The 23,345-nt window shown below is 50.3% G+C and overlaps 1 protein-coding gene across 4 annotated transcripts in view; it reads right to left on the bottom strand.

The window, feature by feature from the left end:
• The window catches only part of SLC25A18 (solute carrier family 25 member 18), a 31,243-nt gene extending 8,772 nt beyond the window's left edge, over window positions 1-22,471 (bottom strand). Inside the window, exons 1-5 of one of the 4 annotated variants that reach the window (XM_012508111.2) lie at window positions 22,178-22,471; window positions 15,047-15,109; window positions 2,597-2,816; window positions 1,426-1,548; window positions 1,172-1,227 (exon numbers count right to left, since the gene is read on the bottom strand). In XM_012508111.2, coding sequence (XP_012363565.1) covers window positions 1,172-1,227; window positions 1,426-1,548; window positions 2,597-2,616 — 199 coding nt within the window. In that variant the 5' untranslated portion in view covers window positions 2,617-2,816; window positions 15,047-15,109; window positions 22,178-22,471. The remainder of the gene's footprint in view (window positions 1-1,171; window positions 1,228-1,425; window positions 1,549-2,596; window positions 2,817-15,046; window positions 15,110-22,177) is intronic. The other 3 variants (XM_003278321.3, XM_030815776.1, XM_003278322.4) reach the window with 3 other exon arrangements.
• Window positions 22,472-23,345: the final 874 nt, after the last annotated feature.

Below are 23,345 nucleotides of genomic sequence, written 5' to 3'. Positions count from 1 at the left end.
GGAAGTGAAGGACAAGATGGGGAGTCAAGACCATCCCAGAAATAACAGTTCCCCGGGTCTGCCCTTGAGCCCTAGCCAGGCCAGTCTCTGAGTGAAGGGCATCTTGGGGGCCAGGTGGGGCTCCTGGGCCTATTTCAGTGAAATAACTTTCCATTCCCACTTTCCCACTCCCTACCACATTCTCCTTTTTTTTTTTTTTTTTTTTTTTTTTTTTGAGACAGTCTCGCTCTGTCGTCCAGGCTGGAGTGCAGTGGCGCGATCTCGGCTCACTGAAAGCTTCGCCTCCCGGGTTCACGCCATTCTCTTGCCTCAGCCTCCCGAGTAGCTGGGACTACAGGCGCTCGACACCACGCCCAGCTAATTTTTTTTGTATTTTTTAGTAGAAACGGGGTTTCACCGTGTTAGCCAGGGTGGTCTCGATTTCCTGACCTCGTATCCGCCCGCTTCGGCCTCCCAAAGTGCTGGGATTACAGGTGTGAGCCACCGCGCCCGGCCCCACATTCTCCCCTTTTTACGTATTTTTTTCTAATGGACTCCTCAGTTTGGTTATCAGAAAGCCATTTTATTTTTGTTGCTGCTGGTGGGGTCGCTGATGTTAAAGCAGCAGTTCCAGTGACAGGCGCCAGGCGCAGGGACTGGGGTTCCGCTCCTCTGTGCCGCACAAGCCAGTCCCATTGGCTGCTAGCTCGGGGCTGTCTAGGGTTTGTGTTTTGCTTCTCGGCGGCACAAGCATACGAGCTCCTGCTCAACTCCAGCTTTGGACCCACTGTCCAAGGTACCTCCTGGCTGGGGACCCCGCAGGGACCGCAGCAGCGCTGGACCGTGCCGGGGAGGAGCCACCCAGAACTCCTTGCCAGGAGCTCAGGCCCCTTCGCTCAGTCCCTTTCAGCCTCTCTCTCTTCGCTTCTAGCCAGGCAGAGAGAGGCAGGCAGGTAGGGTGGGCTGGCCTGCTCTTACTGGGGTGGTGGCGGGGGTGTGCTCTGTGGGTCTCCGGAAGCCTTACCAGGACCCAGAGCTGCCTTTGTCTCCACCCAAGAGCACAGAGGCTCATCAAGAAGGACCCCCTGGCAGCCCTGGCCCCATCCCCGCAGCAACGGAAGGAACACCAGTTCCCCATGTCCCATACGCTCACACCTGCTGCCCAGCCTCCCAGGGGGCCTGAGAAGCCCACCTCGGTACATGCCGAAGAAGCCCTCCGCCCGAGCCGTCTTCATCAGGCAGTCGATCCTGGAAGCAGAGGCCAGAGTAGGAGTAAGTGTGCAGCGGGCCTCCCAGCCGCCTCCATGCCCTGCTCCCGCGGGCACATCCCAGCTGACCAGATCCCCAGCCCCCACGCTCACGCGCGCTGCCTGGAGACTGGAGGGAAGGGGGCCCCATCCCTCCCCCGGGCGCCTCTGCCCTCCACGCTCGCCTGCCAGCACCTACATTCCTTTGTACATGGCTTTCCCATGCTGGTTCTGCAGGCGAGTCTTGGCCAAGTCGATGGGGAACACGCAGGTCACCCCCACGAGCCCTGCTACACCTCCATTGATGAGTTTGGCTGTGATGCTAGGACCGGGGGAGGAGAGAGGCAGAGGGAGGGGCAGGTTAGGGAGCGGATGCAGCCAGGAATGGGCAGGGGCACAGACAGTGGGGAACCCCAGCCCCACAGGTGTCCAGAGACACTCTTCAGCCTCCCTGGCCCAGGTCTGGTCCAGACAGGACAGCCGCACTCACCAGGGTTGAGGCATCTTGCTGCAACCCGGGAAGTCCCTGGAGCTGGGACCTGCAGGGGCTTCTGGGAGGAGCCCAGCTCTGCCCCCATGGGCCGCCACCAGGGCACCTCTCTGCCCCGAGCTTCCCCGGCCCGCCCTCTGGCTCCTCCGCAGGCCTGGAGCCACGTGTGCAGTTCTCACACAAACAGACTGAAGGTCAGGCAGAACTGAGTTTGCATCCTGACTGTGACCTCTCCTCTCTGGGCCTGCATTCCGGTGGAACTCACTCCAGGGTTGCTGAGGACTATGGAAACCGTGCCTGGGGGGAATGCCAGCTATCGTTCATAATAAGAGAACAGGCACTTCCCACAGTGAGGGCTTCAAGTGGGTCAGCCCTTGAGGTGACCTAGTTCCAGCCAAAAGTAAAGCCACAGTTTAGAAAACATGGCCCCCCACCCTGCTGGGTATAGGAGCTTTGGAAGATGGGAAATAGAAAACAAAGCTTTCTCAGACTCCTTGGAACCCACTAAACTTTTCTTATCTTTCAGGCAGGAGGCAGAAAGTGAACAAAATATTTGGAGATGGATTTATCTGGAAGTGGTAAGAGTAGGTGATAGTGGGCCTTTCACAAAGGAAGACATTTGGGAACTGTGAACTTAATTCTGTAGTTAGAGAAGATGAACCCAAACAATTAAACTATGTTGAACAATAATATATATGTGCACAGATGCTTGTGTGTACGTATTTGCCGCAGTAGATGTAGTGTATGTTATATGGGGGACAGGGGTCTTGCTCTTCCCTAGGACTCAGCTTGTTCTTCAGAAACCTGGATGTGCTGTCACCACAGCAACTCTCCGCCAGGCCCAGGGCCCAGGGCCTCAGGCTGCCCCAGCTGAGCTCACCTCAGATCCTGGTGGGTCATTCTGCAGGGGTTGGGGATCCCAGGACACAAGGCTGCTGGCTCCTTGGGGTAGCCGCTGTCGGGGCTGTCTGAGGGAAGAAGTGGAAGCTTCCTTGGCTCTGGCCCCGTAGCAGTGTGGACAGAGCACGTGTTTTGAGTGCAGCCTGGCCCGAGCCACCTTCCCGGCAAGTGACGACCTCCCTGGGCTGCAGCTTCCTCCCCTGCAAAGTAGTCAGAGAAACACTCACCTCACAGATGGGCGAGGACGCATGTCACTAGTGGATTCATGCGGCCTGTTTACTCCACTTTTTTCCCTTCCTAAACCTTTTGGACTTTGGGATTCAAATCAGAATCCTCGAACTTTTGGACTCTGGGGATCAAATAAGAAGGAAGAGGAATGAGAGAGAAGGGTACAGCCTGCTGAGGCTGGAGGAAAGGATGTCTGGGGCATTGTGGACAGAGGCATGAGAGTGGCGCCGGAGAAAACAGAAGGGATGGGAGAGGATTTTAAGAGGAGTTGCTATGAACTAGGAATCCCTCTCATTGTGTCCAAGAACTACAATAAAATACTTAAGTTGGCTGGGCGTGGTGGCTCATGCCTGTAATCCTAACACTTTGGGAGGCCGAGGCGGGCAGATTGCCTGAGATCAGGAGTTCAAGACCAGCCTGGGCAATGTGGTGAAACCCCATCTCTACTAAAAATTCAAAAATTAGCTGGGTGTGGTGGTGGGCTAGTAATCCCAGCTACTTGGGAGGCTGAGGTAGGAGACTGCTTGAACCCAGGAGACAGAGGTTGTGGTGGAGCCAAGATCACACCATTGCACTCCAGCCTGGGAGACAGATCAAGACTGTCTCAAAAACAAACAAACAAATAAACAAACAAAAAACCCACTTAAGATGCTCCACAGTTACTTTTTGGCTATTAAACTGTGTTTTCTGAAATTTATGTGATCTTGTTGAGAAATCAAACTACATTATATTCCTAATTGACAAGTGGAAGCTACAACAATTATGACAGCTTCTGAGGAGGGGGCCTGCTATTTTTTTGAGATGGAGTTTCGCTCTAGTTGCCCAGGCTGGAGTGCAATGGCGCGATCTCAGCTCACTGCAACCTCAGTCTCCTGCCTTAGCCTCTGGAGTAGCTAGGATTACAGGCATGCGCCACCATGCCGGGCGAATTTTTGTATTTTTATTTTTGTATTTTTTCCGACCTCAGGTAATCCACTCGCCTTGGCCTCCCAAAGTGCTGGGATTACAGGCGTGAGCCACCATGCCTGGCCAGAGTGGGCTGCTTTAACCCCAGAGGGGCGGTGTCAGGAGCAGCTCTCCCGATGCTCTCCACTTGGGCGCAGGCTGGCCCGGGCCCTGAGGAACCTCTTCTCTCTGATGCCCTGAAGCTGCTTTAGGGTCCCCAGCTCTCCTGCACTCCTCACTGCTCTCCAGGCTGCCAGCAATTCTTTGCTGTCTCCAGCTATTTTGTTTTGGGTAAGAAAAGAAAGGAGGGGTGGGGGAGACATTAGTCTTTCTCTTGGTGCTACAGTAATCCATTCAGGAAGACACTTACTGAGTGCTGGGCACTGCTCCAGGTCTGGTGACATAGTAGTGAACAAAAGACACATTCTAGTTCTCAAGGACTTAAGTTTGGCCGGGAGCAGTGGCTCACGCCTGTAATTCCAGCACTTTGGGAGGCTGAGGCGGGTGGATCGCCTGAGCCCAGGAGTTCAAGACCAGCCTGGACAACATAGTGAAACCCCGTCTTTACAAAAATACAAAAAATTAGCTGGCCATGGTGGCCCAGCTACTCAGGAGGCTGAGATGGGAGGATTGTTTGAGGCCAGGAGGTGGAGGTTGCAGTGAGTCAAGATCACACCACAAGTCGGGCACGGTGGCTCACGCCTGTAATCCCAGCACTTTGGGAGGCCGAGGCAGGTAGATCACGAGGTCAGGAGATCGAGACCATCCTGGCTAACACGGTGAAACCCCGTCTCTACTAAAAATACAAAAAAATTAGCCGGGCGAGGTGGCGGGCGCCTGTAGTCCCAGCTACTCAGGAGGCTGAGGCAGGAGAATGGCATGAACCCCGGGGGGCGGAGCCTGCAGTGAGCCGAGATTGCGCCACTGCATTCCAGCCTGGGCAACAGCGAGACTCCGTCTCAAAAAAAAAAAAAAGATCACACCACTACACTCCAGCCTGGGCAACAGAGTGAAACCGTATGCCCCCTTAAAAAAAAAAAAAAGCAGGGCGCAGTGGCTCATGCCTGTAATCCCAACACTTTGGAAGGCCGAGGACGGCAGATCACCTGAGATCAGGAGTTCGAGACCAGCCTGGGCAACATGGTGAAACCCTGTCTCTACTAAAAATATAAAAATTGGCAGGGCGTGGTGGTGCGTGCATGTAGTCCCAGCTACTCAGGAGGCTGAGGCAGGAGAATTGCTTGAACCCAGGAGGTGGAGGTTGCAGTGAGCTGAGATCGCGCCACTGCACCCCAGCCTGGGCGACAGAGTGAGATTCTGTCTCAAAAAAAAACAAAAAAACAAACAAAAAAAACCCCACAAATATTAGCCTGTGTGGTGGCGGGCGCCTGTAATCCTAGCTACTCAGGAGGCTGAGGCAGAAGAATCCCTTGAACCTGGGAAGTGAAGGTTGCAATGAGCAGAGACTGTGCCACTGTACTCCAGCCTGGGCGATAGAGAGAGATTTTGTCTCAAAAAAGAAAGAAAGAAAAAAAACAAACAGAAAGTAAAAAATTTTTTAAAAGGACTTAAGTTGGCCAGGCACGGTGGCTCATGCCTGTAATCCCAGCACTTTGGGAGGCCGAGGCAGGCGGAGCACGAGGTCAGGAGATCGAGACCATCCTGGCCAACACGGTGAAACCCCGTCTCTACTAAAAATACAAAAAATTAGCTGGGCGTGGTGGCGGGTGCCTGTAGTCCCAGCTACTAGAGAGGCTGAGGCAGGAGAATGGTGTGAACCCGGGAGGTGGAGCTTTCAGTGAGACGAGCTCGCGCCACTGCACTCCAGCCTGGGGGACAGAGCGAGACTCCATCTCAAAAAAAAAAAAAAAAAAAAAAAAAGGACTTAAGCTCTGGATGAGGAGACAATGATAAACAAGATAAGGAAATCCTAAGGAAAGCAGAGTGATAAATACTACAGAGAAAAAAATTCAGAAGGGAAGGAGACAGATGTCAGTGGGGGTTTGACCAGGAAAGGGATTGTTCCTAAGGAACTGAGGGAATGGGCCACAAAGGCCTCTGGGGGAGGAGCATTTCCAGTGGAGCAAGTGCAAAGGCCCCGAGAGCAGAGTAAGGCCCGCGAGCTATGGGGTCAGCAAGGCGGCCAATGAGGAGTGAACCTGTGTAAGACAAAGCCACAGTGCGAATGAGCGGAGGGGTGACCATGGAAAGCCTCATGGGCCGTTGGCTTTTACTCTGAATAAAAAGAGAAGTTGGTCAGGCATGGTGGCTCACGCCTATAATCCCAGCACTTTGGGAGGCTGAGGCGGGTGGATCACGAGGTCAGGAGTTCCAGACCAGCCTAACATGGTGAAACCCCGTCTCTACTAAAAATACAAAAATTAGCTGGGCATGGTGACATGCACCTGTAATCTCAGCTACTCAGGAGGCTGAGGCAGGAGAATCGCTTGAATCTGGGAGGCAGAGGTTGCAGTGAGCCAAGATCACACTATTGCACTCCTGCCTGGGTGACAGAGGGAGACTCCGTATCAAAAAAAAAAAAAAAAAAAAAAAAGAGAGAGAAGTTGGAGAGTTTTGTGCAGAGGAATGACATGCTCTTGCTAGGTGCATTTTGGATGCTGTTTTGAGACAGCAGAGGGGCAAAGAGAGAAGCAGAAAGAACAATGAAGGTACTGTAGTAATCTAGGCAGGGGGCGAAGGCCGCTTGCCCCCGCGAGTGTGTCGAGGAGTGGTTAAGGTTAAACTGTGGATATATGCTGAAGGCAGGCAAACAGGATTTCCCCAAGGACCAGATGCAAGAGAGAGAAGAAGCAGTTAGGGGACAGTGCAGTTTCTGGTCTGAGAAACTGGAAGAATGGGCTTGTCATGTGGTGTTTGGACCCGTAACATGCACAACTTGGATCTGTTGGCAGAGGAGAGGTAGCTGGTCTGTGGAGAAACGTACAGAAAAGCAAAGCAGCACATCTGGACAAGAAACAGAAGATGGGGACATTCTGGCGTGGTTTAAATCCCCACTTCCAGTTCATTCCCAGTGGCAGCTGCATTCCTGTCCTTGGTTTCTATGACACTCAGCTGTCACAAACTGACCTTATGCCTAACTTGATAGGACTGGGGATTAGTTCCTGATACTTTTTTTTTTTTTCTGAGACAAATTCTTGCTCTATCTCCCAGGTTAGTGTGCAGTGGCACAATCGCAGCTCTCTGCAGCCTTGAACTCCTGGGCTCAAGGGATCCTCCGGCCTCAGCCTCCCAAGGAGCAGGGACTACAGGTGTGCACCATCATGCTCAGATAACTGTTTATTTTTTGTAGAGATGGGGTCTCACTATGTTATCCAGGCTGGTCTTGAATTCCTGGGTTCGAATGATCCTCTAGTCGTAACCTCCCAAAATGCTGGGATTACAGGCGTGAGCCACCACGCCCAGCTGGTTTCTGATACTTCGAATCAAATGTCTTATCCCCCAAATTAGCCCTGGGAGTGAGAATTTGGAAATTACATGCCCCAGGGTGTGAAGACAGCTGAGAGGAAGTAGGGCGCGGGCCGTGAAGCCCCGGGCAGGGTTGGCAGCTGGCAGCTCTTGGGCAGCTCCGTCTGTCATCTCTCGAGGCTCACCCCAAGTGCTTTAAAAGCTGGAGCTCTAGGGGGCTCAGGGGCAGATTGTCTGGAGTTACAGTGCACAGGCTGCTCTGAGACATCTGGTAAGAGATTATGAGAGAAAGACATGCTCCAACTCCAAGTGGCTGCCTTAAAAATGGATAGGACACGGCTGGGTGCGGTGGCTCACGCCTGTAATCCCAGCACTTTGGGAGGCCGAGGTGGGCAGATCACGAGGTCAGGAGATCGAGACCATCCTGGCTAACATGGTGAAACCCCATCTTTACTAAAAATACAAAAAAATTAGCCGGGTGTGGTGGCGGGCGCTTGTAGTCCCAGCTACTAGGGATGCTGAGGCAGGAGAATGGCGTGAACCTGGGAGGCAGAACTTGCAGTGAGCTGAGATCGCACCACTGCACTCCAGCCTGGGCGACACAGTGAGACTCTGTCCCTGCCACAAAAAAAATTTAGCTGGGTGTGGTGATGGGCGCCTATAATCCCAGCTACCTGGGAGGCTGAGGCAGGAGAATCGCTTGAACCCAGGAGGCGGAGGTTGCAGTGAGCCAAGATCATGCCACTGCACTCCAGCCTGGGCTACTGGAATAGGGGTGTTTAACAGATGCCAGAGAAATTAGGGACACCCCAATCCCAGGGCCCCTCCATAGCATAGCTAGCAGATGTGATAGTGTTTCCACCCATGGAGCGCATTTGGCTGGAGTGTGAGCCTCCCTACCCCGAGGCTGTACCAAGCTGCTGCAATTCCAGCCCCGGAAGTTCCCTTTAGCAAGCCTATGCTAATCAAAGCCTATGACTTGACAAGATTCCTGGCAGCAGTAAATGCATTAGTAACAGGCAACAAAGGCGAAACCATTAGCCAGGCAAGGTATGAAAGGAGTCATAGCACCATGAAAACTCCAAACCTGGCACCAGGGCCGATAACTGCTCCCCAAAGCAACCCACAAGCCTAAGCGTTAGTCACTCTACAGATATTTGTTGAGTGACTACTGTAGGCCATTTGCAGCTCTAAGCAGCAGGGACACAGCTGGGGAACAAAGCAAGGCCTTGCCCTCCACAGACTTGAAATCCTACTGGTTCCGGCACTGATGGGAATAGACTTCTTTTTTTTTTTTTTTGAGACGGAGTCTCACTCTGTCGCCCAGGCTGGAGTGCAGTGGTGCGATCTTGGCTCACTGTGTAACCTCCGCCTCCGCCTCCTGGGTTCAAGCGATTCTCCTGCCTCAGCCTCCTGAGTAGCTGGGACTACAGGCTCACACTGCCACGAATGGCTAATTTTTGTATTTTTAGTAGAGACAGGGTTTCACCACATTGGCCAAGATGGTCTCCATCTCCTGACCTCCTGATCTGCCCGCCTCAGCCTCCCAAAGTACTGGGATTACAGGCTTGAGCCACCATGCCCAGCCTCCTCTACCTTCTTTTCTGAAGGAATTTAGAGTGTATGGGGAGTATTGGGGTAGAAAAAATCATCTAAGTGCTGGGATGCACAACAATGAGAAAACACATCTGGAACTCTTTGGAACCAAAGTGGGAAAGGACTAGAAAAACAGCCACCTGGAAGACAGAGGCTCCCTGTCACTGCCTCGGGATGCAGCATCTGGCCATAAGATTGTGTCACTGTGCATTGGGAAGACAAGTGCACTCACAATTTACATGCAATAACTGAATCATATTGAGAAGAAGAAATTCGATATATGGGAAATAGCATGTTTGCATGTTCTTAGTGTCAAAAGGTGGAATGCAGTGGGTGAGCATACCCCATTCTAGGAGTTGCCCTTTCCCCCTTGCTATTCCAGGTTAGCTGCACTGGGAACTGCCATGTCCCTGGAACTCCACCCCCTGGCTACTGTTCACTGTGTAAGGATGGAGACCTGACTTAAGCTGAATTATTCAACCCCTTCCACAGGAATTTTTAAAGTGTATGCAGCCTCTTTCAGGGATATTTTATCTGTAACAGATAAAACTTGGGGCCTATCAGCAAACTTGTCACATGATTTAGGAAACAGAGATGAATAAAGCAGACCCGCAGAGATGATGGGAGGCGGGAGAGAGTTCTGCCTTATTACTGCACAGCGATCCACTTTATTCCTGACCTTGACCACAAAAAGGGTCTTCCACTATGCTTCTAATGAGGTGACTTATTGTCTTAAGATAGTCGATTTTTGTAACTCGGTAACCAAAGAGTCCTTAATTAATAAATACATTTTTTAAAAACCCTCACATTCCATTTAATGGCAACTGAGCGGCTTAGACAGTCCATGCTGAAAGGCTCAGAGGTGTGCAGAGTCACTAAGGACTGGCTTGGAGAAGTAGGCCTTAAAGAATAAGAGAGCACGTGGCGCAGTGGCTCACACCTGTAATCCCAGCACTGTGGGAGGCCGAGGCAGGTGGATCACCTGAGGTCAGGAGTTTGAGACCAGCCTGGCCAATATGGTGAAACCCCATCTCTACTAAAAATATAACAATTAGCTGGGCGTGGTGACGCATGTCTGTAATCCCAGGTACTCAGAAGGCTGAGGCAGGAGAATCACTTGAACCTGGGAGGCGGAGGTTGCCATGAGTTGAGATCACGCCATTGCACTCTAGCCTGGGCGACAGAGTGAGACTCCATCTCAAAATATATACATATAAATAAATAATAATAATAAGGGAGCATTGGCCAGGCATGGTGGCTCACGCCTGTGATACCAGCACTCTGGGAGGCCGAGGGTGGGTGGATCACGAGGTCAGGAGTTCGAGACCAGCCTGGCCAACGTAGTGAAACTCCGTCTCTACTAAAAACACAAAAATCTATCAGGCGTGGTGGCACGTGCCTGTAATCCCAACTACTCGGGAGGCTGAGGCAGGAGAATCGCTTGAACCCGGGAGGTGATGATTGCAGTGAGCCGAAACGACGCCATTGCACTCTAGCCTGGGCAACAGAGCAAGACTCCATCTCAAAAAAAAAAAAAAAAAAAAAGAATAAGGAAGCATTTAAAAGTAGAAGGTGGGGCGTGCAGAGCCTGGATGTGGGCTTGGTGTGAGCAGAGGGTTCAGGGAACAGAGCTGTGGGAAGGAGGCTGCAAAGGCAGGTTAGGCCACTCGTGGGGAGCCTGGGTGGCTAGAGACAGTATGTGCCCTCCTAAAAGGGAATTTTTTTGTTTTCTTTTTGATTGGCATTTTCACGACATGAAAAGTGAATTTTTAAATGTGATCTTGTAAGCAGTAACAAAACACTGAATACTTTTTTTTAGGGTATAAGATCTGGCTCTGTCGCCCAGGGTGGAGTGCAGTGGCACAATCTCAGCTCACTGCAACCTCTGCTTCCCAGGCTCAAGCGATCCTCCCACCTCAGCCTCCCAAGTAGTTGGGACCATAGGTGTATGACACCAAGTCAGGCTATTTAAAAAAAATTTTTTTTGTAAATGGCGTGAACCCAGGAGGCGGAGCTTGCAGTGAGCCGAGATCGCGCCACTGCACTCCAGCCTGGGTGACAGAGCGAGACTCCGTCTCAAAAAAAAAAAAAAAAAAAAAAAAAAAATTTTTTTTGTAGAGATGGGGTTTTGTCATGTTGCCCAGACTGGTCTTGAACTCCTGAGCTCAGCTGATCCACACACCTCCACCTCCTGAAGCGTTGGGATTACAGGCGTGAGCCACTGCCCGTCCACACTGAATGCTTTTAAGGGGGGAAAATACCGCATTGAATGTGGTATGAGGACAATTATTCTGGAAGAATGGGTTGAGGGCAGTCAGTGAGAGGCCAATTAGGAGACCCTTCAGAGTAAAACAATGAAGTGGAGAGGGAGGGATTAGGGAGGAGGGGTGGAGAACAAAGGTTACTGGGAGAGAACTTTGTAGAGAGCCTTGGTGACTGTCCAGGGCTGAAGAGCAGGGAAGAACCATGGAACTGTCTCAGCTCTGAGGAAAGAAGGATGCAAGTTAGAAACCGAAGCTGCCTGCAGGGAAGGAGAGAGATGGGGTCACTGGGGCTTCAGGAACTCTCTCCTCAGCACTGTGGGAAGGAAGTCAGCCAGCAGGCACACCGGCTTGACCGAAAGAACACCTCAACTGTAGACATCGTGCTGCTGTGGTTGGCCCTGGGCTAGCCCTCCAGCCCCCAGGTGCGCCCTTTCCAGGAGTGTTTCCAGATACCGAGTCCCACCTCCTCACCACTCCAGACTCTATTTTTCAAACGTGGAGGTGGCTAAGGATGGTTTTGGCGTAGAGTCAGAAGCAGACAGGTTTTGGGGGGAAGTGGGGAGGAAGTCAGAGAGGAGGTGCAGCACTCTCAACTGGTCTCACGACTCAGCAGCATTCAGAGGCTGCTCCGGCCACCCCTGCCTGAATCCCACCACCAGAACTAACCTGTGGCCCACCCTGTCTGTTTTGGTAGAACATAATGAGCTAACGGGAATGATCCATGACTTTTTGTTACTAACGAACATCTGCTCCCTTTCTTAAAGGGCTTAAAGTAATAGGAAAAAAAGTAGAAAATCCAGAAGGTACAGAAAATTGTAAAAGGTCTCACTCTGTTGCCCAGGCTAGAGTGCAGTGGCGTGATCTTGGCTCACTGCAGCCTCAACTTCCCTGACTCAAGGGATCCTCCCGCCTCAGCCTCCTGAGTTGTTGAGACTACAGGTGTGCACCATCACCCCCGGTTAATTTTTAAAAAGTTATTTGTAGAGGGCTGGGCACTGTGGCTCATGCCTGTAATCCCAGCACTTTGGGAGGCCGAGGCGGGTGGATCACGAGGTCAGGAGATTGAGACCACCCTGGCTAACACGGTGAAACCCTGTCTCTACTAAAAAATACAAAAAAATTAGCTGGGCATGATGGTGGGCACCTGTAGTCCCAGCTACTTGGGAGGTTGAGGCAGGAGAATGGCGTGAACCCGGGAGGTGGAGCTTGAAGTGAGCCGAGATAGCGCCAGTGCACTCTAGCCTGGGTGACAGAGCGAGACTCCGTCTCAAAAAAAAAAAAATTATTTGTAGAGATGGGGTCTCGCCATGTTGCTAAGGCTGGTCGTGAATGCCTGGGCTCAAACAGTAATCCCACCTCAACCACTCAAAGTGCTGGGATTACAGGCCTGAGACACTGCACCCAGTGGAAAAGTGATTCTTTTTTTTTTTTTTTTTTGAGACGGAGTTTTGCTCTTGTTGCCCAGGCTGGAGTGCAATGGCACGATCTCGGCTCACCGCAACCCTTCACCTCCTGGGTTCAAGCAATTCTCCTGCCTCAGCCTCCAGAGTAGCTGGGATTACAGGCATGCGCCACCATGCCCACCTATATTTCTGTATTTTTAGTAGAGATGGGGTTTCTCCATGTTGGTCAGGCTGGTCTTGAACTCCTGACCTCAGGTGATCCGCCCATCTTGGCCTCCCAAAGTGCTGGGATTACAGGGGTGAGCCACTGTGCCCAGCCGATTCCCCTTTTTTTGAGACGGAGTCTCACTCTGTTGCCCAGGCTGGAGTGCAGTGGCATGATCTCGGCTCACTGCAACCCCTGCCTCCCAGGTTCCAGTGATTCTCCTGCCTCAGCTTCCTGAGTAGCTGGGATTACAGGCACGCACTACCACACCTGGCAAAGTTTTCTTTTCTTTTTTTTTTGAGACAGGAGTCTTGCTCTGTCACCCAGGCTAGAGTGCAGGGGCATGATCTTGGTTCACTGCGACCCCCGCCTCCCAGATTCAAGCGATTCTCCTGCCTCAGCCTCCCAGTAGCTGCGATTACAGGCACGAGCCACCATGCCTGGCTAATTTTTGTATTTTAGTAAATACGGGGTTTCACCATGTTGGCCAGGATGGTCTCAAACTCCTCACCTCAAGTGATCCATCCGCCTTGGGCCCAGCCTTTTTTTTTTTTTTTTTTTTGAGACTGAGTCTCACTGTGTTGCCCAGGCTGGAGTGCGGTGGTGTGATCTCGGCTCACTGTAACCTCTGCCTCCTGGGTTCAAACAGTTCTCCTGCCTCAGCCTCCCAAGTAGCTAGGATTACAGGCATGCTCCATCACGCCCGGCTAATTTGTGCATTTTTAGTAGAAATGGGGTTTCACCCTGTTGTCCAGGCTGGTCTTGAACTCGTCAGCCTCAAGTGATCTGCCCACCTCAGCTTCCCAAAGTGCTGGAATTACAGGCCTGAGCCACTGCGCCCCAGCTGGAAAAGTGATTCTTAATACATTGTAACTGAGGATCATATTGTGAACAAGGCACACTATTTAGAGAAATGATACTAGCTGGTGAGCTGCAGGGAGGAGTGTGCTAGAGTTTTCCAAGCTCCTCAGATCACATCACTTTTCGTTCTTCCCGTTTAAAAACGTCCCATTCCCTTGGCTTGACTCCTCTGGCTTCCCCTTCTGTGCAGCCAACTGCTAGATCACCACAGATTGTCCCCCGGGATGCCTGAGGGCTCCTAACTCAGCTCCTTGCCTTCAGCCTTGTTGCCCTCAAATCCACCTTCCCAACGGCCAAGTGGGTGAAAGGGCGCGGGGGCAGTTTTCAGCCTGCTGCCTTCCCACGGCTCTCGGGACAGGCTCCCACTCCCGCACAACCTGCCCTGGTTTTCCTCTCCCTCACTTCCTGCTTTCAACTTTTGCTTTCGGAACACGTCAGTCTTGCATCCAAGTCCTGCACATACTGTCCCCTTCACCCAGGACACTCTTTCCGCATCCAAACGCAGTGATTTACAAACTCTTCTTTGGGCTTCAGCTCAGACGTCACCTCCTCCCACATGCGTTTCTGGAGTCACCCAATTCTTGGCTAGGAGCCCTCTCCTGTTAACCCATTGAATATTCAGTTGCAGCACTTACTGCATTACATTGACACTGACTTGCTTCCCCATGAAAACTACCAGTTATCTGTGAGTTAAGACGGTCTTGAGGCTGGGCACGGTGGCTCACGCCTGTAATCCTAGCACTTTGGGAGGCCAAGGAGGGCAGATCACCTGAGGTCAGGAGTTCGAGACCAGCCTGGCCAACATGCTGAAACCCCATCTCTACTAACAGAAAAAAAAAGTTAGCCAGGCATGGTGGCATGCCCCTGTAGTCCCAGCTACTTAGGAGGCTGAGGCAGGAGAATTGCTTGAACCCAGGAGGCGGAGGTTGCAGTGAGCCGACATCATGCCACAGCACTCCAGCCTGGGCGACAGAGTAAAACTGTCTCAACAACAACAAAAAGTCTCAGGGCAGTATCCTGGCCATGGCGCAGAGGCATCCAGTAAGCATCCTTGAATCAAGGAGCCACAGTGACTGCCCATCTGACTTTGCTGTCAGACTTGTCACAAGGCTGCCGGCTCCACTGTAGAGCTGCGCTCATTTCTTCCCACTGTGAGGAGCTGGGTTGGGGGCCTCAGGGTGACAATCATGTCCCCGCCTACTTCTTATTAGCAGAGCAAGGGTGAGCATTCCCAGCAATGAGCCCCTCACACTAGCAGCCAGGAGCCAGTTCTTGACTTATTGCCAAGAAAATCACTTGCTTCCTGGCTTGGATGTTGCCTGGGATACCCCATAGTCAGGGGCGGCCACTTCCTGGTGCCCACCCCTTCTGACTCTGTCCAACAAATGGGATGAGTGTCCCTGTCCCACTGGCTGCTCTTCCCCTTTCCCTAAATGGTTTATTTGCTAGAAGAGTCTTTTCCTACCAACTCTGAGCTTGATGCAGACAGACAAGACACTTACCTGCTTTCGGTAAGAACCTCTGCCTTTTCTGGAACCCAGGATATAGTCCAGATCGCTGCTGAGCTGCAGGGAGAGGTGGCTTTCAGTGCCGGCCAGCCTGGGCTGGTTTTCCCTTCTGTGGTCGGTTTCCCTCCCTCTGCACCCCCTCATCCCCGCGGCAGGGTTCCAGACTCTCACCGCACACTCCACCTTCAAATAGGTTGGGTTTGAAGCAAACCCAAAGAGGCTACTATCCAGTCAAGCCATGCTGTACCTCCCCAGGTGGCAAGTAGGTTACTGTTTACTTGGTTGCTAGTATGACTCAGACAAAAAGTCCAGGCTGGGAAAAGCTTTTAACAAGGCAGCTTGGGGGTGAGGGGAGATTCACTACCTGGAAGCCAGGGAAGAGGACAAACACTGAAAATCAATGCAATGCAAACACTTCTGCAAGACATTTGGTGCCAGAAGCAAATCTCTGCTTCTCAGTCTCATGCACTTTTCTTGCTGCTGATAACTGGCTATTTCAATGATCCTGGGAGGCATCCTCCCTGCATGAATACATTTACCGTTCATTTTGCATGTATTTGTTGGGGGCTATCATGTGCTCAGCTGCAGGAGGGCTGCAATGTAGTTTTGGCACATTCTCAACGCTTAAGAAAGTTATAAGTGTAAAAAATAAAGAAGAGGGCCGGGCGCGGTGGCTCACGCCTGTAATCCCAGCACTTTGGGAGGCCCAGGCGGGCAGATCACGAGGTCAGGAGATCGAGACCATCCTGGCTAACATGGTGAAACCCTGTCTCTACTAAAAATACAGAAAATTAGCCAGGCGTGGTGGTGGGCACCTGTAGTCCCAGCTACTCAGGAGGCAGAGGCAGGAGAATGGCGTGAACCCAGGAGGCGGAGCTTGCAGTGACCTGAGATCACGCCACTACACTCCAGCCTGGCTACAGGCTGGGCAACTCCATCTCAAAAAAAAAAGTAAAGAAGAGGTTCCTCTTAAAAGACTTTCCTCCCCATCTAATTAAAAATAAATAGTAATTTCTCTTAACAGCAAAATTTATTCAAAGACCTGTGCTAACATTCTTAAATGTCTACCAGCCATAATAAAAAAAATCAATGTACTTTATACAGGCCGGTCCCAGTTGCTCACGCCTGTAATCCCAGCACTTTGGGAGGCCGAGGCAGGTGGATCACAAGGTCAGGAGATTGAGACCATCCTGGCTAACACGGTGAAACCTTGTCTCTACTAAAAATACAAAAAATTAGTCAGGCGTGGTGGCGGGTGCCTGTAGTCCCAGCTACTCAGGAGGCTGGGGCAGGAGAATGGCGTGAATCCAGGATGCAGAGCTTGCAGTGAGCTGAGATTGCGCCACTGCACTCCAGCCTGGGTGACACAGTGAGACTCTGTCTCAAAAAAAAAAAAAAAAAATCAATGTACTTTATATTCTCAGCTCCCACAATTTAGCCTAAATATTTGCCCTGCCATACTTATACTGGTCCAAACAAACATTAGGTCATAGCCTGTTCCTCTTCCTTATTTAAAGGTGTTTTTACCTTTCTCAGTTATTCCACAAGTTCCTTCCTCCTTCCTTTTTTTCTCCTCTGCCTTTTTTTTGAGATGGAGTCTCGCAGTGTCACCCAGGCTGGAGTGCAGTGGTGCCATCTCAGCTCACTGCAAGCTCGGCCTCCCACGTTCACGCCATTCTCCTGCCTCAGCCTCCCGAGTAGCTGGGACTACAGGCGCCCACCCCCACACCCGGCTAACTTTTTTGTATTTTTTTAGTAGAGACGGGGTTTCACTGTGTTAGCCAGGATGGTCTTGATCTCCTGACCTCGTGATCTGCCCGCCTTGGCCTCCCAAAGTGCTGGGATCATAGGTGTGAGCCACCGCACCTGGCCTATTCTCCTCTGCCTTTGCCTCTTTTAAAAAGTTGTAAGTTACTAGCCAATCAAAACAAATACAAAATATAAAGTCCCATTCCAGCCAAAAAAACCAGACACAGCAATAAAGTAGACCCATCAGGTTATAAACGACCCTGTCTCCTTTGTTCAGTATACTCTCATGACAAAACTGCTAGCAAGTGTACCCTTTCTGCAGAAAGTATAAAAATGGCCTTACTAAAAAAATTAAATTTATATTCAAGTGCTATTTCTTTATGGCACCAAGGAACAAGCATTCCTACCACAAGTGAGTTGTGAACTCAATGCTGCTTGAGTTAAGGAAGGTTTCTTGGCGTTTTGGAGCCATGGAAAGGTTTCAGGAAGAAAGTGGCAATTGATTTTGGGTTGGAGGAAAGGCAAAGATGTTGATGGAATTATAAAAGTAAGGACAGAGAGGTAAAATGGAGATCCACTGGCCAATTATCTAATTTGGGGCAAAAGGCTGTTAAACCATGTTGGGTCTAGATCAAACAGGGCCCTGCTGCCAGGCGAAGGGTCTGGGAGTGGTGAGGAATCAGCATTGGATACTTTGAAGTCAGATGCAGGGTTCAGATTCCAGCTCCTAAATTATTAAGTAATACACTTTAGGCAAGCTACTTTAGTGCTTTTTTCATAAAAGGGGAATGGGACATCCATGTAACAGGATTGTAATTAATCTTAAATGAGGCTGTAGAGTGGACTTGAGAGTACGATTGCTTTTGAAATAGTTTGAATCTTAGTTTACTGCTTACTAGCTGTGTGACCTTAAACAAGTTACTTAAGTTCTCTGTGTTGCTTGTTCATCTATGAGATGGGACTCGTATCTAGATGTAGTGCACTTAGTACAGTGCCTGGCACATAAAAGGTATTCACATGCTAATTCTTTGTAAAATATATATTATTTTTGAGACAGTGTCTTGCTCTGTCGCCCAGGCTGGAGCGCAGTGATGTGATCATGGCTCACTGCAGCCTTGACCTTCTGAGCTCAAGCCATCCTCTCACCTCAGCCTCCCAAGTAGCTGCGATTACAGGCATGCCACTATGCCTGGCTAATTTTTGTTATTTCTTTGTAGAGATGCGGTTTTGCCATGTTGCCTCAGGCAGGTGTACAACTCCTGACCTCAAGCCATCTGCCTGCCTCAGCCTATCAAAGTGCTGGGATTACAGGTGTGAACCACCACGGCCGGCCCATGCTAATTTTCTTCCCACCTTTTCTGGTGGGCAATGGAAAGCTGATAGAGAATGCTATGGAGTAGGGACCCGATGGGACAGTTCAGGTCTATGGCAGTGCCAAGTGGTTTGGACAAGTCAGGGAGATTACACAGTAAGCTAAGCAAAAGAGAAAATGACAGCCTGGGCCAGGCGCGGTGGCTCAGGACTATAATCCCAGCACTTTGGGAGGCTGAGGTGGGCGGATCACCTGAGGTTGGGAGTTCGAGACCAGCCTGACCAACATGGAGAAACCCCGTCTCTACTAAAAATACAAAATTAACTGGGCATGGTGGCACATGCCTGTAATCCCAGCTACTTGGAAAGCTCAGGCGGGAGAACCGCTTGAACCCGTGAGGCAGAGGTTGTGGTGAGCCGAGATTGCGCCATTGCACTCCAGCTTGGGCAATAAGAGCGAGCTCCGGTTGAAAAAATAAAGAAAATGACAGCCTGCTCACAGTAGGAAAGAGATGTGAATGGTTTTAGTGAAGATTATATAGGGCTTGGCAGGTGATTAAACGCCAGAGGCAGGTATCAGATTTGAAACACGCATCAGCAGGAGGAAGATACATTATCCCCCCACTGAGAGCGTGAGAAGCAGGGGGTAGGTAAGGAGACAGGGGAGGGAAGAGAAGTTTGGCAGCTGACATGAGCTTAAAGTGGCAGTTGCAGGGGAGGGGGTGACAGTAGACACCAGAAACAGGGGTGCAGTGCCATGTCACACCCACAAGCATGGCTCAAAAAAATAGAGATCGGCGTTGGTGCGGATGTAGAGCAATTGGAACCCTTGTGCGTTGCTGGTGAGAATGTAAAACATGGCAGCCATGGTGGAAGACAGTATGGCAGGTCCTCAAAAAAGTAAACACAAGAGGCCAGGTGCGGTGGCTCACGCCTGTAATCCTTGTGGTTTGGGAGGCTGAGGTGGGAGGATCACTAGAGCCTGGGAGTTTGAGACCAGCCTGGGAAACATCCAAGACCCCATCTCTCTTTTTTTTTTGAGACGGAGTTTCACTCTTGTTGCGCAGGCTGGAGTGCAATGGTGCAATCTCGGCTCACTGAAACCTCTGCCTCCTGGGTTCAAGTGATTCTCCTGCCTCAGCCTCCCGAGAAGCTGGGATTACAGGCATGCCCCACCACGCCCGGCTAATTTTGTGTTTTTAGTAGAGACAGGGTTTCTCCATGTTTGTCAGGCTGGTCTTGAACTCCCGACCTCAGGTGATCTGCCTGCCTCGGCCTCCCAAAGCGCTGGTATTACAGGCGTGAGCCAACAAACCTGTCCAAAAATTTTTTAAAAAAATTACTCAAAAAAACCCCAAACAAAAAATTAGCCAGGCACTGTGGTGTGTGTCTGTAGTTCTAGCTACTTGGGAGGTTGAGGAAGGAGGATCACTTGAGCCCTGAGGTTGGAGGCTGCAGTGAGCTATGATCATACCACTGCACTTCAACTTGGCAAGACCCTATCTCTATTAAAAAATAGAAAACTTGGCAGGGCGCGGTGGCTCACGCCTGTAATCCCAGCACTTTGGGAGGCCGAGGCGGGTGGATCACGAGGTCAGGAGATTGAGACCATAATGGCCAACAAGGTGAAACCCCGTCTCTACTAAAAATACAAAAATTGGCTGGGTGTGGAGTGCTGCAGTGCAGTGGCGGGATCTCAGCTCACTGCAATCTCTGCCTCCTGGGTTCAAGTGATTCTCCAGCCTCAGCCTCCTGAGTAGCTGGGATTACAGGCACCCGCCACCACGCCTGGCTAATTTTTGTATTTTCTGTAGAGATGCGGTTTCACCATGTTGGCCAGGCTGGTCTTGAACTCCTGACTTCAAGTGATCCACCTGCCTCGGCCTCCCAAAGTGCTAGGATTACAGGTGTGAGCCACTGTGCACGGCAAGAGTCAATGTTTAACAGGGCAGAGTTTCAGCTGCAAATGTTCTGGAGATGGAGGGTGGATCATGATGGCTGCACATCAACATGAATGTACTTAACCACACTGAGATGCATACTTCCAATGATACATTTTCTGTTATATTTTACCACCGCAAAAAGGCAAGAAAGCTGGGTGGGTAATGAAGCTAGTAAGGTTACATTTAAACACAAATGGGCAGCAATAGGGTGTGAGGGGGAGGCGTTAGTATTAACGTGACTTAAATGGCTAGGAAAGGACTTTTAAAACATTAGGCAAACTTTAGGAAATAAAGTCTGGAAATTAAATTGTAAATCGTTTTAGTAATAAAAAATTTGGAACAGTAGCAAACAAATCCAAAGGACAAAACAGCAGCAGCAGGCAACATCCAACAGGCATTTGGAAAAGGGTGGCCAGAGTATGGCAAAAAAACCCATGAATTAAAGACAGAATTAGGCCGGGCGCGGTGGCTCACGCCTGTAATCCCAGCACTTCGGGAGGCCGAGGCGGGCGGATCACGAGGTCAGGAGGTTGAGACCATCCTGGCTAACACGGTGAAACCCCGCCTCTACTAAAAATACAAAAAATTAGCCGGGTGTGGTGGCAGGCGCCTGTAGTCCCAGCTACTCAGGAGGCTGAGGCAGGAGAATGGTGTGAACCCGGGGGGCAGAGTTTGCAGTGAACTGAGATCCTGCCACTGCACTCCAGCCTGGGCGACAGAGCGAGACTCCGTCTCAAAAAAAAAAAAAAAAAAAAAAAAAAAAAGACAGAATTAGGTCTGCACAGAGTGACAAATGAGGCTGCAGGCAGAAATAAGAGCATCCCCAGGGAGGGCTCCTGGGCTCAAGCGATCCACCCACCTCAGCTTCCTGAGTAGCTGGGATCACAGGTGCACACCATCAACCTGGCTAATTAAAAAAATTATTTTTTTGTAGAGGTGGGGCCTCATTATGTTGCCTAGGCTTGATTTTTTTTTTTTTTTGAGACAGGGTCTTTCTCTGTCCCCCAGGCTGGAGGGCACTGGCTCAGTCTTGGCTCACTACAACCTCCATCTCCCAGGTTCAAGCGATTTTCCCGCCTCAGCCTCCCGAGTAGCTGGGACCACCACGCCTGCTACCACGCCCGGCTAATTTTTTGTACGGGGTTTCACTGTGTTAGCTAGGATTGTCTCCATCTCTTGACCTTGTGATCCGCCCACCTTGGCGTCCCAAAGTGCTGGGATTACAGGTGTGAGCCACAGCGCCCCAGCCAACTTAAGTCCTTTCTAAAATTTTTTTTTACTTTATATAAACTGTTTGTATTCTTTATTTCTGTTTTGTATGCTATGCCTCAGGTTTGAAGATGTTCAGCTCAGATTACCTGCATCTAAGGACCAAAATGTAAATGCCAGGGCCATTCTTCCAGGTCAGTTTGCATCAGAACCATGCAGGTTGCATCTGTTGCTAGTTACAAGAGAGAGCTGGGCCCTTCTTCAGTTTAAGGTCTTAGGCGGGATGCCAAAGTTTGCATTTCCAGCAAGCTCCCAGATGATGGCCAGGCTACATTGTGAGAACATCACAATAGATCATGTGAGTGCGAACGATCAGGGCAGGCTGAGGTGGTGGGGAGAGGAACACCATCACTTCTCCCAAGCTGCAGTTTCTGCAGATCTGTGCTGCCTTTGGGAAATGTTTAGCATCACACCGGACATAATTACTTGCACTGCATTTTCTGAATTATGCAGTCTTCATCTTAGAGTGCAGCCAGGGCAAAAGAGGAATTCAAGCTGGAACAAGGAGTCCGAGAGGACGCGACTGCTGGACAGAACAAGCGATGAAGCCAGTTCCCAAACTGATGAGCCCGCAGCTCCATCCATATTAAATGGGCTGAGAACACCAACACTCCACCCTCCCGGTACGATTGCATTGCAGGGAGGAACCAAAAATATCTTTCCTTCATCTGCTATCTCAGCTAAGCAGTACACTCTTTCTAGCACCTCACTAGAGTCCAGTTTTTCTGTATTCTGTATTCACAGTACAGGTTTATTATGAACTCTGAGCAGATGAGGCTATTTTTCCCCCTTTTGGTTTCTTAGTAACTAGGCAAAGTACAAGGCTTACGGTGGGTATTTAATAAATACTTACTGAAAACTTGCCTGCAAGTGAGTCGATGTTCATCTCAGTTGTTGAGGCACTCAGGGGCCAGGCTTCACTCGGCTCTTCTCACTGCCTACTCAATTCCTTCTCAAAGCAAAACCCGTGGATATATCCAAGGAACCGGCTTCATTGCTTTTAAAAATTCTGTCCAGCTTTAACTGGCTAGAATAGGGGTCCTCGTCCTTGTCATATGCTGTCCAGAATGAAGTCCAAATCCAGGATTCTGGGAGCATGTCATGCTTTCTCGAACCTGCAGGAGTCTCAAGGGCACCTGCATTGATATGCATGTCATGGCTGTAGAAGGGGGCTGGGATTTCAGCACACAATAGCCAAATCTGGGCATTTTCCAGATGCCTTTGCCTTCTTGGCTAGTATTTTGCAGGCCATTTTGCACTGAAGGTTTTTTTTTATAAAATTGCTTAAGGAAACTAGGGGAGTGAGCCTTACTAGCAGAAAGGGGACTAAAATAGATGCACAGAGGTCCCTTAAAAGTCCAAGGGAACACCATGAGGCCAGGGAAACATCTGCAGGGTCAATGCAGAGAAATCAACATCAGTTGTGGGGGAGGACAGTGAAGGCAGCCACCCAGCAGGCGGCTGCTGCTGGGTCACCCAGGGCTCTGCCGCGGCTCCATGACCGCCCAGAAGGAAAGGTCCCATGATACCTCTTGCATAACAACTGCATGACATAGGCCGTTCACCTTCCAGGAAGATTCCAGGGTAAAGATCAGCCCCAGAATAGCCCGTCTGCAACGGTTATTTTCTCAATTCCGTCAGTAGCACTTTCAGAGAACATAGAGTATAGCAAAATGGATCCCACAAAGGGGCTGATTTATAAAACTTGGGTTGCCTTTCCTTCCAGTAACACGAATTGGTTTAGAGACGAGACGTTTATCTTTAACAAGAGAAGCACCTATGGATGTCTCCAAATGTCAAAATAGAAAGTTGATCAGAACTTTTGAGACTAATCTACAGTAACAATGTATAGCTTCCTGTCTCCCTAAATCTTGCCTGAGTAGCTTTTATGCTCTTATTTTAAGCAAGCAGCTCACTGCGTAGGATTATCTGTGTAAGATATATTTACCCAGAATGCTTAACAAGTGTTAAATAATAACAGTTCCAAAAATAGAGCCACATTTATACTGCCTACTGCACTG

The sequence above is a fragment of the Nomascus leucogenys genome, chromosome 7b, assembly GCF_006542625.1.
Source record: "Nomascus leucogenys isolate Asia chromosome 7b, Asia_NLE_v1, whole genome shotgun sequence".
In the NCBI taxonomy this organism is placed as follows: Eukaryota; Metazoa; Chordata; class Mammalia; order Primates; family Hylobatidae; genus Nomascus; species Nomascus leucogenys.
The sequence above is the reverse complement of the archived record's forward strand: the minus strand, read 5'-3'. Positions and strand labels throughout refer to the sequence as shown.